Here is a 15,106-nt window from a genome sequence, read left to right on the forward strand (position 1 = left end):
GAACACTTATTTCATATTTTTTATAACATAGCCTTTCCTGTAGAGCGTGAGCCTTTGGAGATTTGATAAAAAGATTTTCTTAGCCATTCCCTTTCCAGTCCAAACAGAACTGAGAGGGAGAGAAAGAAATCTGAAGCCACTTGGGAAATTATTTTTTGGTCTTTCACTCACTCAGCTCAGGAGCAGGCTTTCAAGCATTTCCTTTAACCTTTACTGAAAGCCTTAGAAATGAAATAGTTGAGGGAGAACTTAGTGTAAAGCCTGTGGCATCACTTGGAGGTCACTCATCACTTTTTCTTTTCTTCTTTTTCAGTAAACGAGATAATTGGGAGAGACATGTCCCAGATTTCTGTTTCCCAAGGCTCAGAGGCGAGCAGAGTCACTCCCATCCTGGATCCTGAGTCCCTGGATTTAGGAAGATCTGATGAGCTCTAACAGTTCTCACTGCAGCCTGGTATCCACCAACTTCTCAGCATGTTGCTCTCTTGGACCTTGGGTTTCCAACTTTTTGGCCTTCAGGACTGGTGCCAGGCGTTGGATTCACCACTGTGGGGAAAAGCAGCATTCCTCCACCTCAGGCCTTGGATAGATTTTGTAAAAGAACGGGAGCAGTATAGGCTATATTTGAACTGTGGGGAAGAGAGCTTTGCATTTTTTATATTTAAATAGGATACTTTTTATATGATGGGTGCTTTGAGTGTGAATGCAGCAGGCTCTCCATTTCAGAGGTGCTGCTTTTGCAGGTGATCTTGTTGTGTAACTAGGATTGGTAATTTGTACTGTTTTCCTGGTCATTTGAAGGTCCCCTTAGTTTTGATGATATTTTTAAAATAGGAACTTTTGGTAAAACCTTCCAGAGGCAAACAGCAACAACAAAAAAAATTATCCTAAGCCCATACCAATGCCTCAGAAATTTGGCATGTGTCCTGAAGCCTTTCATAGATTCATAGGAAATAAAGCCAAATGTAGCTCATACTCTTTATAAAAGTAAACTATTAGAAAAATGAGACCATTCCATCATTGAAGTGTTGGAATATAAAGACATTCCAGAGCATAGCCTTTTTGTAACTTTATAGGTAATCTTCCTGCAGTCTCTCCATACTGACTCCATGTTGAAACTGCTTTTTTTCCTCAGGACCATGGGTAAGATGGCTACTTATAGGTGACACTGAAAGGTGAAGTATTAGCTAGGTAATTTTCAGTTCCTGCCATTTTAAAAACTAGCAGTCAGTAAGAGTGCTCTTCCCATTTGTGTTTCCTGGCCCCAAAACCTTTTCCAAGTGGGAGCTTCTGCTTTTAGTTTGTTCTTGTCACCATTGAAGCAAGTTTCCTCCTGATGGTTCAGACGGCTTTGCAGTTTTCTTTTCTAGAGCCCAGGCAAGCTATGTCAGGAGCTGAGCATAACTGACCTATGCATTAGGATGAACAAAGAAAATGCAGGACTCTATATGGAAAGGCTTTAAGATTCTCACTAGCATAGCTTTGTCCTCCATTCTGTTTACAGCCTAAAATGACTTTAGCCTACCCTGTCCTGTGTGGGTGACCTAAAACCTAAAACCCAGCCTTTTTTCTAAAAGGCTTTGAGGTACATCCAAAAAATGAGATGGCATCATAGAACTGACCCTCTATACCAAAGACGCCCTGGTGCTGTTGCTGGTGAGACTGGCATCCAAAGCAGGGGCTAGCACAAACTCCAGCCTGCTGTCTACCAAAGGAGGTACCCAAGGTGGGTACTTTTTTCAAACCCAACTTCATATCCCTCCCTCCAGTGGGATTCACTAATTGTTTCTGGGCCTATTTCAGAGCCCTTGAAATTTTCATTATGTTTTTAAATTAAATAATGTACTTTCATTTATTCAGGAAGCAAATTTTTTGAGTGCCTACATGTAAGACAGTGTACTGGGCAGATTGAAGTTATTATTGATGTTGTTATTCCAGTGAATTGTAGGTCATAGATGCCAGGACTCTTCTGAGGCTAAGTCAGACCTGAGCAAGGGGCTGGCTTGTTGCCTGCCACCTGCAGGGTAGGAGCTACTGACCTAAAATGAGAAAGTATGGTCTTTTGTTGTTGTTTAAACATCATGGGTTTCTCCCTTAAAACTAGTTAGAGAAACAGTGTCCAATCCTTAAGCAAATCACTCTAGCCTCTCTGGGAGCTGGGTGTTTTCAAATTTTATTTGAAAGTAAATTTTGTGTCAGCATGGGTATAGTGAAATTTGCTTTAGGGCCTGTGGTTGGAAGCTCTTCACTTCCTTTGGAGGGAAAGGGGGTTGGCCTCTCAGGTGAAATTTCAGAGACATGGCCAGACTTGCTGTACCCTCTTGCCCCAGGGTAGCTGCCTCATGTGGGGTCCTTGCAAGACCCTTTTGCGGGTTGCTTTGCTGCACTCGAGAAGAAAAGCCTCTATGATCCAGAGTTGCTATGCACCAAATTTTTGATGCCTTTTAAATACCTTGATGCCTGTAGCATTAGAAATGCTTTCCTATTTAAAATAAAAGTTAAATTTTAAAATAGAGCTTTGTATACTATGTAAGCAGTTTTATATTAGCTTTGTAAGAGCTTTCATGTAAGAGTCAACAATATTTTCTGGCGCTGTAGATAAAGACGAATTTTTGTGCAACTTAGTGATGTTAAAGCACACATCCATTGGACTATGCAAACTAACTTCTAGTGGCAGCACTAAGGAACTGGACATGTGATAGCATGTCCCCCTTCCCTCTTAAACTTGTGCTAGATCTTGGATTGAAGAATGAAACAAGCAGCCTTCTGCTTACTAGAGATGCACAGAGAAACATGGCTGAAAACAGCTTTAAAAAGAACAAGTGTCTTTAGGTTCACATGTGGTGCTGCTGCCGCCCCAGGTCCAACCCCACCAGGGCCAGCTACTTGTCACCAGACCTTTATTTGGCCTAGCAGTGAAGCCCTGTGTGTGACATTCAGAAAAGATCTTGGTCATCTTTAAGGCCCAAATGGGCTCAGATTGGAACCCTGTATTTCATAAAATGGATGTTCAGTAAAGAAACTTGTTCTCAGTTATGTTTACAGCACTTGAGATTGTGTTTTCTTGTACAGTTTATATTTCAAAACGTTTTATAGGAGTGCAGTGCTCCTTAACACAAATACAAAGGGAAGAAAAGCCAACATTTCAGGCTTCTCCTTAGTTGTAGTGCTAAAATAATAAATGGTGACAGATCAAAAGTCTCTTTGAAAATCTGTCTTGAGTTTTTCTCCGCTTGAGGCTGGTTGGAACTCTTCACTGAGGCCAAAATTAAGGGCACTGTGACTTTTAGAAAGTCCACTTGGTTAGCAGCTTTCGTTGATTTTTACAAAGAGAATTCTAAATTCCGTTTGAGGCTTCAGTTCTGCACCCTTTAATGAGTGCAAAGGACATTCCATGGTGTTTGCTGGGTATGGGAAAGTTCAGAGTCCCCTTTAAAATCTAAGCCTGAGTTTTTGTGGGGGGGCCCTCTGCCCCCTAGTGTTGTCAAGGGATGCTGCAGCACATAAGAGTTTGTGGTTTTGCCATCTGATATTTGTGCCCAGCTGGCTATTAACCTTGTGTGGAGATACCCCTGGCACAATGTTGTCTCTGAGGTTTAAGTGTCCTGAGGTCAGGAGCTATTTCTCTGCACCTCTCTACCTGCCACAGGAGTAACAGGGATTGTAGAGCACTGGGACCTCTATTTAAAGGCTCAGATGGATGGACCCTTTGATTCTCCCAGGAGTCACACATTGAGGGAACCAGGGTTTACATTTTAAAAAGAAAAGCAAGCCTGCAGTGTGCCTGTGAGCTCCATGATATCTGAGGACATAGTCCAAAGGCAGAACAGACCAAATGCTCTCCGATCTCCGGGTGCCATTCAAGATGCTCATCATCCCTCCAGGTCTCCAGACCCCAAGCCCTGGATGCAAGATAGCCATCATCTTTGGGGTGAACAGGCAGAGAAGTAAGGATGGAACTGGGTTTGGTCTTCTCTATGTGCCTTCTGAGAGCTTTGACAAGCCAGAAAGAAGCCAGTGGATTGAGGGTGCTCTTGGCACAGGAGAGGCATGTTAGCTGAGGATAGATATCAGCTTATTTCCTGGCTTTCTCATCTACAAGCACACCCACTCTTTGGGGGCTTGTAACACAGGGCGAGGTGAATCACCAACAGGCATCAGAGTGGCGTAGTCATCAGGGGCTAGCTGAAGAAAGAACACAGATTTAGGGTAGGGACCTCCAGACTCAGCCAGACCCCAAATTCCTCAAGCCATACAACCTCACCTGGTAGGCCTGGAAGACACTGAGCAGATCCTTCATACCAGTTGTGTATGGGACACCCTGCATGCGCACCAGGGCTCCTGGCTGGGACAATACTGAGGTGGAAGTAGAAGCCAGGGCAGCAGGGGGTGTGGCGAGGTAGCCCACAGTGGTTGGAGAGACTGGAGGGCTAGGGTGGGAAAGACAGGTGTTTGTGCTTTGTACTTAGTTCATTTCTTCCTTCTTCAGGGGCTTTAGGTGTCACATGCCTGTAATCCCAGCAACGTGGGAGACTGAGGCAGGGAGATTGCAAGTTTGAGGCTAGCCTCGGCAATTTAGTGAGATGTCTCAAAATAAAAAGGGCTGGGGAATGTAGCCCAATGGTAAAGCACCCCTGGGTTCAATCCCTGGTAATAAAAAATAAAACCATTGGCTCTACAGTATCATCTCCCATCTATTTTACAGATGGCATCAGCCAGCCCATACCTTTTACTCCTTTGTCATCTCAGAATAAAGTCCAGTCTTCAACAGACCTTGGGTTGTCTGGGCCAGAAAGGGATCACAATCCTTCCCCAAACCAGGACAAGTAGATGGTAGCAGCATACCTGGGGTAGTAGGCTGTGTAGTTCATGTAGAGTTGAGTGGCTGGCCCTGGGTAGTAGGCAACAGGAGTAGGGGCAGCAGGCACCCTAGCAGCTGGGAGCAATGCTGAAGAGGGATACAGAGCTGCTGTCTCCGTGGGAATAAGGGTTGGGGTGGCCTGGAAGGTGGCGTAGGTGGGTGGTGAGAGGCCTAGAGGCAAGTAGAGAATACATCTGCATGGAGTCCAGTACTGCTCTGGGTGGGACAACTATAGAAATTGGGATGTAGAACAGCCTGGTCCCCACATGCCTCTTTCTCCAGCCCCAGGGAACACTCACAGGGCAGTTTGCAAGGTGGAGGGGACATGCCACTGCGGCCCAAGGTGCCACCCATCAGGACACGGCTCATCTCCTCTGTGGAGCAGGGGACCACCTCTACATAGCGTTCCTTCATCACCTTCTTGTGGCAACGCTGAGCAGCAGCTAGGGCCCGCTCTGCTGACATCATCTGAATGAAGGCATCACCAGATGGCCGGCCCTGTACACACCATCTTATAAGCAGTCTGTCTTTTGCAAGAGTGCCTTACCCCTAAAACTCTTCCTACCTGTAAACACAAGTGTTCCCCCTCCCAGCAGCAGTTTCCCCCTCCCAGCAGCAGTCTCACCTGCTGGTTGAGTACCATGTGCACACCATGGGGCCGGATGTCAGCTGCTGCCTCCCCCAGAAAGCTCAGAATATCTTCAATGGTGGCCGTGTAGGGTAGGCCTCGAAGGCGTACACAATCCCTCCCAGGCCCAGCTGCCAGTGGGAATGGGATGGGTAGCAGTGGAGCAGTCAATGTGGGAAGGAGTGGGCTAGATGCATAGCGGTTCAGAACCTAGTAGGAAGACAACAGGCTTATCAACCAAGTAGGGCAGGGGCACAGAGGAGTAAAGGTGCATCCTGGGGAAGGAGCACATTGTGGGGTGAGGATCCCTGAGTACTCACCTGCTGCACTTCAGCTGCAGTGCTCCTGAAGAGTTCAATATAGCGCTTACCAAGCATGCCCTTGTGCCTGCGCAGTGCAGTCTGTGCCAGCTCCTCACAAGCAAAGAGGGCAAAGGCATCACCAGTTGGTCTCCCATCAGGATGGCGTACAAAGAGCAATCCATCAGCTCCCCCAGTCACTGGGCACTCTGGCCCCAGGAAACCTAGTACATCTGTTGGCCCAGCTGAGAAGGGCAGTCCTCGAAGCCTCAGAATCACTTGGTCTTCCCGTGAAAGGAAACGAGCCACCTCTAATGATGTGCCTGGGTTGGGGCACAGGAGTCAACTTGTGAGTCACCTATCTTCGTTCTTGTACTTCCAAACATCCAACCATACAGGGGAGCAGAGAGGTAAGAGGTAGTGGTGCGTGGGATACAGGTCAAGAAGCAGGGGAGCTAGGCCCTGCGGAGGGTACACTTACCCCCTGCAATCTTCACAAACTCCTCCCCTGATGCTTTATATACCTGTGGATACAAAGGGAACAGCCCATGGGTCTCCAGCCTGATTCAGCTTTACCCTGCTTCACTCCCGGCCCAAAGCCCCACCTCAATATAACGGATGCCCATGTGGTGCTTGTGTCTCTGCAGTGCTAGGTCCCGCTGCTCGCTGTCCACAAAACGGATGAGGGCCTCACCATTTCTGCGGCCCTGGGCGTTGAGGCAGAGTGCTACACCACCCCTGTGGAGCCAGCACTGTTAGTGCCTCCTGGGTAGGCCTGCCCTCTGGGCCCTCCCATCCTGCCACACCTACCTGGCAATGTTGAGCCCTTTGAAGAAGCGAGCCACATCCTGGTCTGATGACTGCCAGGGCAATCCACGGGCACGTACCACAGTCTCACTGTCCACCACATCAGCCTTGCTGCTATGGGGGCAGGGCACAAAGTCAGGGGTGTCCAATTGTTGTCACCCCACCCCTACTCCCATACTCACCAAGGCCCCGTCTCATACTTCTGCTTTACCACCTGGGGCTTTGAAAACAATTGACCTGAGAAGAGATGACATGGGGGTCAGCAGAGTATGGTGGAGGGGGTCTCCCCACAAAGTTCTACAAAAAGAGGACAGTTGAGGGGGCTGGCTGAGGAACTGACAATGGGGTTTGTATTCTCTCAGAGGAGGTCACAAGTGAGCAAGAGGACTTTGAGGAATAGGCATTTACCAACCTTGACAGAAAGTAACAGGATGAGGGAACCTTACCACTGGGCCTTTCAAGCAGGTGGAGGATGATGGCCACCATTGTCTTTACTTCCCAGACCCCAAAGTCGTCCTCTGTGGCATCTGTCTCTAGTCCCAAATCTATGGATAGAGAAGTGACAATAAAGAAATTCCAGCACAAGAGGCCATGGGGCACCCAGCATGAGCACTAATCATGTTCACACCTAGGCCCAAGTCCCCTCCAGATACATGCAAAACCTCAAACACACTGGTTTGACCCAGTTCATGTGTCACCAGCCCAAATGCAGGTCCCCAGCCCAGATGCAGGTAGATGTGCTCACATCCCAAATGTCTACCAACATAGACAAAGAAATAGTTACCCTCAAAGACTCCAGATAATGCAGACTTGCCTGTGTTCACAATACCCACCAGCAGCATGCACATGCTTAGAAACATAAAAAAGCCTGTAGATGTCCCTCCACTTTAACCCTGTTGGGTCACAGATACCCTGTGCCATGGTGGCCACTGTGAGGTCCCTGGCAGAGCAGGCAGTTGGGTGCTGCATGTGGAACTCTCTGCGGAGGTCGTAGAAGGAGAAGAAAGTGTCGGGGAGCACCAGGTTCTGGGGGCACATGGGAGAGGAGATGAATGAGGAAACTGAGTTGTGTTGCCCACCCCCACGACAACAAGGGTCTTGGGAACCCTACCACATATTGTGCCTTAAGTGGCATACCTTCCTTGAGGCCTCAGGGTGCAGAACCTGTCGCAACAGCTGCTGCCCATCAGTGCAGAGCACATAAGGGTCCCCACCCAGAAGAGCCACATCCCTGTTCACCAGCTGTAAGAACTGGGGATAGGGAGTGAGGAGAGATTCAGTTAAGACACACACACAGACACAGCTAGGTAGGCAGGAATTAGGGCTAGGAGGAGGGAGGGCACAGGTTGCAAAGCTGGTTCACCCAGATGTTCAGCCCTACCCTGCCCAGGGAGGAGGAGGCCACACCTGTGAGGCCTGTCTCTTGTGTCCCAGCCCCCTCCCCAAAACCCTGTCCCAGTCCCAGTCCACTGTCGCCTCCTCCAGGCCAAATAAGGGCAGTCGCATAACCCAAGCCCCCATCACACACACTCCAGAAGTCTGGAGAGGGGCCAGAGCAAACACTTGGTAGAGTGGGACAAGCAGTGGAAGGGGAGGAGCAAAGCAGGTTAAACCTGTCCCTGAATAGGCACCACCCTCAGGCAGGTGGGGGAAGGCCCAGGCCTGCCAGAAGGCCAGAAAGCTCATGGTCAATGGCAGCCCCGCCTCCAGATCTAACCAACCAGAGGAACAGAGAAACTCCAAGGACAGAGCTCCACACTTGAACACCAGGGGCAGCATGAGCTTTGACCCACACCCTATTGACCAGCTGGCACCAAGTGTTTGCTCACAGAGGAGGTGCACTCAGGAGGCTGCCCAGCCCCTCCCCCAGGCTCCATCCCTGCTAGAGAACTGGTATAAGCACTAATCACCAATTCACAAACCCTCATCCCACCCCCATCCCTGCCCCTGCCAATTCTGTGACACCTTACAACCTGAGGCTAGCAGAGCAAAGAACCCAGCTTTTCCCTGGCACCTCCCTCAGGTGAGGGATAGGCCAGGAACTTTTTTGGAACAGACTCAGAATCTTTGTGCTTCCTCATCAAAAAAGATGAAAGAGTGCGCGTGTAAAGGTACTTACGCTCTATACTCAAGAGTCAGTCACAGAATGGCATAGCAGTAAAGAGAACAGCAACACCTCCCTCTTTAGCCAGGCTCAGGAGGCACTCAGCAGGCAGGCTGCCCCCAGACAGGGTAAGGACAGCGCCCACACCTGGCCAGCCGTCCAGGACAGGCCTGGACTAGCACCTTACACCTGGCGGCGTCTGCCCTAGAGGCAGACACCGCCCCTACGCCCCCGCTCCAGCAGCCACCCGGGGGGCGGGCAGAGGACGAGAGCCATAGAGCCGGGCGACCTATGGCCAAATCAGGGCCCCTCGACTCTTTCGATTCTGGCTGCTGGCTCTGGAAGACCTGACCCGGCAGGTTTAGAGACGTCTCAGCCTCCTCCCCTGCTGGTCAACGACTCGGAATGGATCTGGCAGCCGCCATCCCCTGCCCCCGCCCTAAAGCAGGAGTGGATGCTCGCAAAGGTTGAAAAGCAAGGCCAGGCCACCGGGAATGGCCAGCAACACATACACACGTACACGTGGGAGTAGCTCAAAGTTTCAAAGAACAAGACCCTCTCCTACCACCCGGCCAATTGGTCGCGGTGCGCCAGGCCTTGCCTCCTGCCGCTCTCTCGCGGCTCTCTCTTACATCCCCACGGCCCGGGTGTATAGTCATCTTTGCCGGCTACGGCGCTCACCTGCTGCAGCACCTTGTCCAGTGACTCGGCCCGCGCCAGGCTGTCCGCGCTCAGCCCGCTCGCCTCGCGGCACTGTGGACTCAGTGCAGTTGCCTCGGCTCGAATCAAAGACTTGTGCAGCGTCCCAACCTGCGACAGGCGGGGTAGTCCAATCACCCGTCGCGCTCCGTGGGCCCTGAAGTTTCCTGGCGCCCCTCGCCACCTCGTTTCCACCCTACCTGACGGCTCCGCGGCTCCACCACTTGCCATACTATAAGGATTAAGTCGGTCTCATCAGAGCCCAAGTCCGGCCCCAGCGCACCCGCAGTGGCCCCAAACAGCACGACCAGTGATCCGGACCCGGAACTGGGGTTTTCTGCGGAGTCTACTGCGGGGTCTGGGCCAGGCGACAGGGGCGGGGGTGGCGGCGGCGGCGGCGGCGGCGGCGGAGTCATGGCCGCAAAGCAAGGGGGCGCCCGGCCACACACACGCGGACCAACGAGGCGCACGTACGCACCGTCGGAAGGCCGACGCGGTTGAGCTTGGGCGGGACACCTTGTGTTGGGGGCGGCACCTGCGGCACCTCTGGCGCGGTGGGCGCGCCGAGATCCGCCCGCGGCGCCCCGCAGGGCGGGGCGGCTACCGGCCTCCGCCCTCTCCCTGTGTTACCTGCCGGCCTGGCGGACCACGTGACCCGGGGCGGCCCCTGAAATCTTGGGGGAGGGCCAGAACTCAGCCCAGAACGCTGGAACTCACACTCCCTACGAGGGGACGCGCTCAGGATCCGGACTCCTACTTCCCGGTCCGGTCCTGCCCAACTGTGGTGAACCCAGTTTTTTTTTATTTTAATTTTTTATTGTTGGTTATTCAAATGAACCCAGTTTTTCTCCTTTCGCCCGGACCTTAAGACCTTCGCAAAAGAACGTGCAAGACCTGAGGCCTCTTCCGGTCCATGACGGTCACGCCGGACTTGTGGAAGTCACCAGCAGTCCAGGGGCTGTGGGGGTCACGACGGCCGGCCGGGGTTTATGGAAGAAATCACCAAGGGTCAGAGGGGGCGGTGAGAATTACCACGTATCACTTGGAGGCTTCCGGGAGAGATCACTAGAGAATGGAGATGGCGAGGGCGGCAGAGATGAGGAGTCCTTAGAGCTATGGGCGGTCAACCCAGATCACAGCAAAGGATCTGTCCACATAGGTGCCAGGGCCGGCCTTAACACTGGGGTATGAGGAATCTCTTTTCCCCCAAACCCCGAGAGCTGCACCTTAGATGAGGCTGAGCCGAATGATCCAGACCTGGGGCTTCAGTGCTACCTCATGTAGGGGCGCCTGCCTGTTTTCGTCGCTTCGTTGGGCGACTGATTGCCTGGAGATTGTGAGTGTACTGGCGGTAGGAGCTAGCGGTGATGTGTACGTGCGCAAGCGAACTTCTGACTCCATCCCTTGTCCATTGGGGGCCAACAATCCTATTCTAAATAGTCCCTTTCGCCCCCTCGAGGCTCGGTGAAACTTGACAGCGCGTTTTCAGACCGCCCTGTACTTCCCTAAATTCTCCCGTTAGGTGACTGAGAAATTTGTAATCCGGCGCGTAGGGCTCCAGCCTGGAAGGAGCAGAGACGTGAAATTGCCAAACCCAACCCGCGTCCAAAGCTGGAGCCGCTCCTCCTGCTGTCAGAAAAGTGGGTCCCTGCGTCTGGGACAGTGAAAAAGAGAGCGCAAGACCCGGGCACATCCCCAGCTCATGCCCAGGGAAGGGACGCAGCCCAAGAAGAGAGGGGAGACGAGGTTGGCGGAGATGCCTTCCAGGCCATGCCACACTACAACTTGTCCCCACTTGGCAAATGAAGAGACTGAGGCTTCTGGGCCGGATGTGACTCGCGCCGGAACCCAGCTACCCGGACAGAGTGGTAGGTGGACCTGGGACAACTAGAACGTTCCCCAAGGATTGCAGTGGTGCATAGCAACCCTTCTCCAGACCGCCCATCCAAGCGACTGCCCGCTGTCCCTACCCCAGGGAAAAAAAGAGAATCGTGCACTGAGAGAGGGGAGAATGTAGCTCCTCAGGCCCCACCCCCAAGTTTGGAATTTCAAATATTTATTCGTGGGGCTGGACGGAACTGCGAGATAGGCCCCTCCTTTTCCCCCCCATCCTTTGTCAGGAGTCCCGCCCTCTGGGCTGTGCCCTTCCAGCCACCTCCCCTTTACCTGTGCAACCCTACCTTTCCAGATCCGTTTCCAAAACTACCTTGGCGTTTCCATCTGGCCTTCCCCGCCTCCTGTCTGGCACCGTTTCCTACTGAACAGTCCCGGCGTCCCTGCAGGGCTTTCCCAGAGCCGCTTGTCACTGTTGCCCCTTCTTCAACCCCATTCGTTTAACCTCCAAACTATGTGCCCAACTCCTCCAAAAGTCTCCCTGTCGAGGTGACCAGTTCGTTGTGGCATCCTTGGTGATCCTGAACCCATTCCCACTAGAGAGGCGCTCATGTTCGCTACCCAGGGTCTCCACTGGGTAGCGAACCCCAAGTCCCAAGTTGGCAGTACAGGGAGGCTCCTCCAAACCCCCACCCGCCCACCCAGCTGTTTACACCCCAAGACTATTCGTGACCCTTGGACTCTTCTTGAAAAACCAAATTCGTCCAAATAACATGGGGTCCTTGTTTTGCTGAACTCCCTTATCTGCATGTGCTTCCTCCTAGATCACCCCCTTTTTATTAAGCAATTTGTGCTTCCCCCTCACATAACCAACTTGTAATATGATTTATTAATCATTTATTGTCTCCCCACCACCCTACCCAACATCCTATCCTCGAGGACACAAGCTTTTTCCTCACATACATCTGAGGCCGGCACTGACTGAATGAATTGTCCTGGAGATTGTTTCTTTTGTCTTGGAATATTCCAGCAACGGTAAACTTCTAGGACCACAAGGCCTTTGCAGTAGGATATTCTATGTCTTTACCCTCCTTCCCAGACCACTCCTGCTTTTCCTCCTCATTTCTGCCCCTTAAGGTAGCTCCCTTCATAGCTGGGGTCCATTCTACAATTTGAAGTATCCTCCTACCCCAAACTGTTCCTTGCTTTCTGCTTCTAGGATTCATGAATCATGAATGAATGGATGAATGGGAAATAGGTACTGACAGAGGGCTAAGAAAGGCCCCAATGGCCCAGCTCAACTAAGGCCAGAGGTCTTTCCTAAGCTGCCCTTGGAAATCTCTTAGCTGGGAGTCCTAAAGGCAGCCGGAGCGCCAATCGCGGGTTAATGAAGGCCTGGGCAGATACAGGGTGAGGGCTCTCGCAAGGAGAGAGTGACAGCTTTCTCCTAAGTAGTGAAAAAGCATCCTCTCGGGACTTTCCCTTCCTAACCAGAAAAGGTCCCTCTGTGGAACAAGATTCAACGCTGGAGACCACCGCAAGGATTCACAGTCGTTGGCTCATACCTGTCGCGGCCCTCAGTGAACCAAAGGCCCGCAGCTAACCCCACTGCTAAGGGTCCTGATCTCCAAGGCCAACAGAGTAGCTAGCGCTCTGGGCTCCTCCGCGGTTCCCATCCCAGCATCTTTGCAGAATTGCGTCTGAGTTCCCACCAGAGGGCGCGCTGACTCTGTAGTCAGAACCCAATGGTGAGGATCAGAGGGCAGGAACGTGCTCCTGCGGGAATGAGGCTAAAATGCAGATGCCCTGGACTCCGCTTTCTAGGCCGCTTCTGTCTGGCTTGGAATCTTGTAGCTCCTGGATCCTTGCACATTGGCCGAGTCTTAAAGCTTGTTTTTCAGGGTCCTCAATCTTTACTTCACTCTGCCCTAGTCTGTACCCCAGACACATTGTGATTCTTTGGATCCATGGGCTGCTGAAGCAGTCACCTACCTACATATCTCTTTACTGATCTGGGAAACTACTTATCTTTCAAGACCCATCTCTAATGATTCTTACTCTGAACAACCTTCCTTGATGCCTAGACCAAGTTAGATGATCTGGTCTAGGCCTCTTGTCTCCAGGATTCTGTGTTGAATTACTAATTTGATCAGTTTGGCCTCTACTTCAGGGAGGCTCTGGCAGGAAGGAATAGGGGTCTGCTGAGGGAGAATCACTTGGCCTCCAATGGGCTCAGCTGTGATCACCAAATCAGTTTAGAGGCCTTGGTTGGGGTTTGGTTGACCCAAGATCAGCACCCACCTGGTCTATGGTTCCATGCTCCCCTCTCATGGAACATGGGATAGTGAGAGGAAATGCAAGGTCCAGTAGCAGCAGAGGCTGTATTCTCACACATTACAACTGGCCTGGCTCTTCAGTCTCTGAGTTTATTCCCACTACTGGTCTTTACTCAATGTATTCCCCTCTTCAAACACACCCTCCTTCTTTCCCAATCTTTTCCAGAATTCGCATCCAGCACTGCTGACCATTCAGTCCTTTATCTCCACCTCCCGGTCTGACAAGCACCAGGGTCCTGTCATGGAAGAGGGATGTTGTGGAGAAGGATGAATACATTCCTTCAACATGTATTAATCATCTGCTGTGTACCAGAAACTGTGCCGGGTAGTAACTAGTAACCAAGGATATGATAGAAAAAAGACAGGTGAAGGAGTTGTGGCTCAGTGGTAGAGCACTTTCCTGGCATATGTAAGGCACAGGGTTTGATTCTCAGAACCGCATACAAATAAAGATCCATTGACAACTAAAAAAAAAAAAGGTGAAGAGCTTGCTCTTGCAGCCATTGTAGTATAATAGGAGCCAGGCGAGGGATGCTTCAATTCCAGTGGTCATTTACGAGCTGAGGCCTGAATGTAGACTCCCCCAAACTGGGGAATGCAGGGTAGTCTCACTGTAGCAAGTGCAGAAATCCTGAGGAACGGGACTTTATATCCTGTTCTAGGCAGAGGTTATCCTGTTCTAGGCAGCAATAAAGCCATTAAGGCTAAAAACAAGCCAACTGGAGAGAAGGGAAAGTGAAGTTGTGGAAACAGAGCCAGACCTCATTCACTGTGAGTGAAAAGCATACCATGGGAGTTCTGTAGGTGGGCTTAGGAGGAGAGTGATGGGACTTGACATAATTTTTTTGGGGGGAGGAGTACTGGAGATTGAATCTAGAGGCATTTTACCACTGAGTTTCATTCTCAGCCCTTTTTTTTTTAATTTTCTTTTTTCTTTTTTTGTAGTTGTAGATGGACAGCATGCTTTTATTTTATTTGTTTATTTTTATGTGGTGCTGAGGATTGAACCCAGTGCCTCACATGTACTAGGCAAGTGCTCTGCCATTGAGCTACAGCCCCAGCCCCCACCCCAACCCTTTTTAAAATTTTGTAAAAATATTTTTTTAGTTGTAGATGGACATAATCTTATTTATTTATTTGTTGTAGTTGGACACAATACCTTTATTTTAATGTGGTGCTGAGGATTGAACCCAGGGCCTTGCGTATGCTAGGCAAGTGCTCTAACGCTGAGCCACAACCCCAGCCCATAATCTTTATTTTATTTTATTTATTTTTATGTGGTGCTGAGAATCAAACCCAGTGCCTCATACATGCAAGGCAAGCGCTCTACTGCTGAGCTACTACTCCAGCCCCCGCTTTGTAAAATTTTGAGACAGGTCTCACTAAGTTGCTTAGGGCCTCCTTAAGTTACTGAGGGTTGCTTTGAATTTTTTTTTAAATATTGTTTTAGTTGTAGACAGACATGATGCCTTTATTTATTTATCTGTGTGTGGTGCTTAGGATTGAACCCAGGGCTTCACACACGCAAGGCGAGTGCTC

At 50.7% G+C, this 15,106-nt stretch overlaps 2 protein-coding genes across 5 annotated transcripts in view; one reads left to right on the forward strand and one right to left on the reverse strand.

Annotated features, from left to right (window-relative positions):
• Nfatc3 (nuclear factor of activated T cells 3) overlaps positions 1–2,515 on the forward strand; it is a 102,351-nt gene extending 99,836 nt beyond the window's left edge. The window contains exon 10 of one of the 2 annotated variants that reach the window (XM_027933248.3): positions 314–2,515. In XM_027933248.3, coding sequence (XP_027789049.1) covers positions 314–435 — 122 coding nt within the window. In that variant the 3' untranslated portion in view covers positions 436–2,515. The remainder of the gene's footprint in view (positions 1–313) is intronic. The other variant, XM_027933249.3, reaches the window with a different exon arrangement.
• A 518-nt stretch (positions 2,516–3,033) lies between these two features.
• Esrp2 (epithelial splicing regulatory protein 2) lies at positions 3,034–9,845 on the reverse strand. Of its 3 annotated transcripts, none has more exons than XM_027933252.3 (15): positions 9,599–9,845; positions 9,381–9,509; positions 7,733–7,846; positions 7,507–7,621; positions 7,042–7,140; positions 6,778–6,832; positions 6,599–6,706; positions 6,394–6,526; positions 6,270–6,312; positions 5,810–6,111; positions 5,487–5,699; positions 5,161–5,359; positions 4,846–5,032; positions 4,265–4,430; positions 3,034–4,185 (listed from the first exon to the last, which is right to left on the reverse strand). In XM_027933252.3, the coding sequence occupies exons 1-15, from the start codon at positions 9,812–9,814 to the stop codon at positions 4,096–4,098; spliced, it is 2,169 nt and encodes a 722-aa protein (XP_027789053.2). In that variant the 5' UTR covers positions 9,815–9,845; the 3' UTR covers positions 3,034–4,095. The 3 variants fall into 3 exon arrangements, with proteins under 3 accessions (XP_027789053.2, XP_027789052.2, XP_027789054.2); XM_027933251.3 differs by having other exon boundaries at positions 6,599–6,709; XM_027933253.3 differs by having other exon boundaries at positions 6,599–6,739.
• Between the last annotated feature and the right edge of the window lie 5,261 nt (positions 9,846–15,106).

This window comes from Marmota flaviventris, chromosome 18 (assembly GCF_047511675.1).
Source record: "Marmota flaviventris isolate mMarFla1 chromosome 18, mMarFla1.hap1, whole genome shotgun sequence".
In the NCBI taxonomy this organism is placed as follows: domain Eukaryota; kingdom Metazoa; phylum Chordata; class Mammalia; order Rodentia; family Sciuridae; genus Marmota; species Marmota flaviventris.

Bases quoted from the DNA above. Each gene is read 5' to 3' on its own strand.
- Esrp2 (XM_027933253.3), bottom strand. From the start codon at position 9,814: ATGACTCCGCCGCCGCCGCCGCCGCCGCCGCCACCCCCGCCCCTGTCG. The intron at 7,622-7,732 runs GTATGCCACTTA...ATGTGCCCCCAG, and splicing joins ACCCTGAGGCCTCAAGGAAG to AACCTGGTGCTCCCCGACAC. The intron at 7,141-7,506 runs GTATCTGTGACC...CTCTATCCATAG, and splicing joins AGTGGCCACCATGGCACAGG to ATTTGGGACTAGAGACAGAT.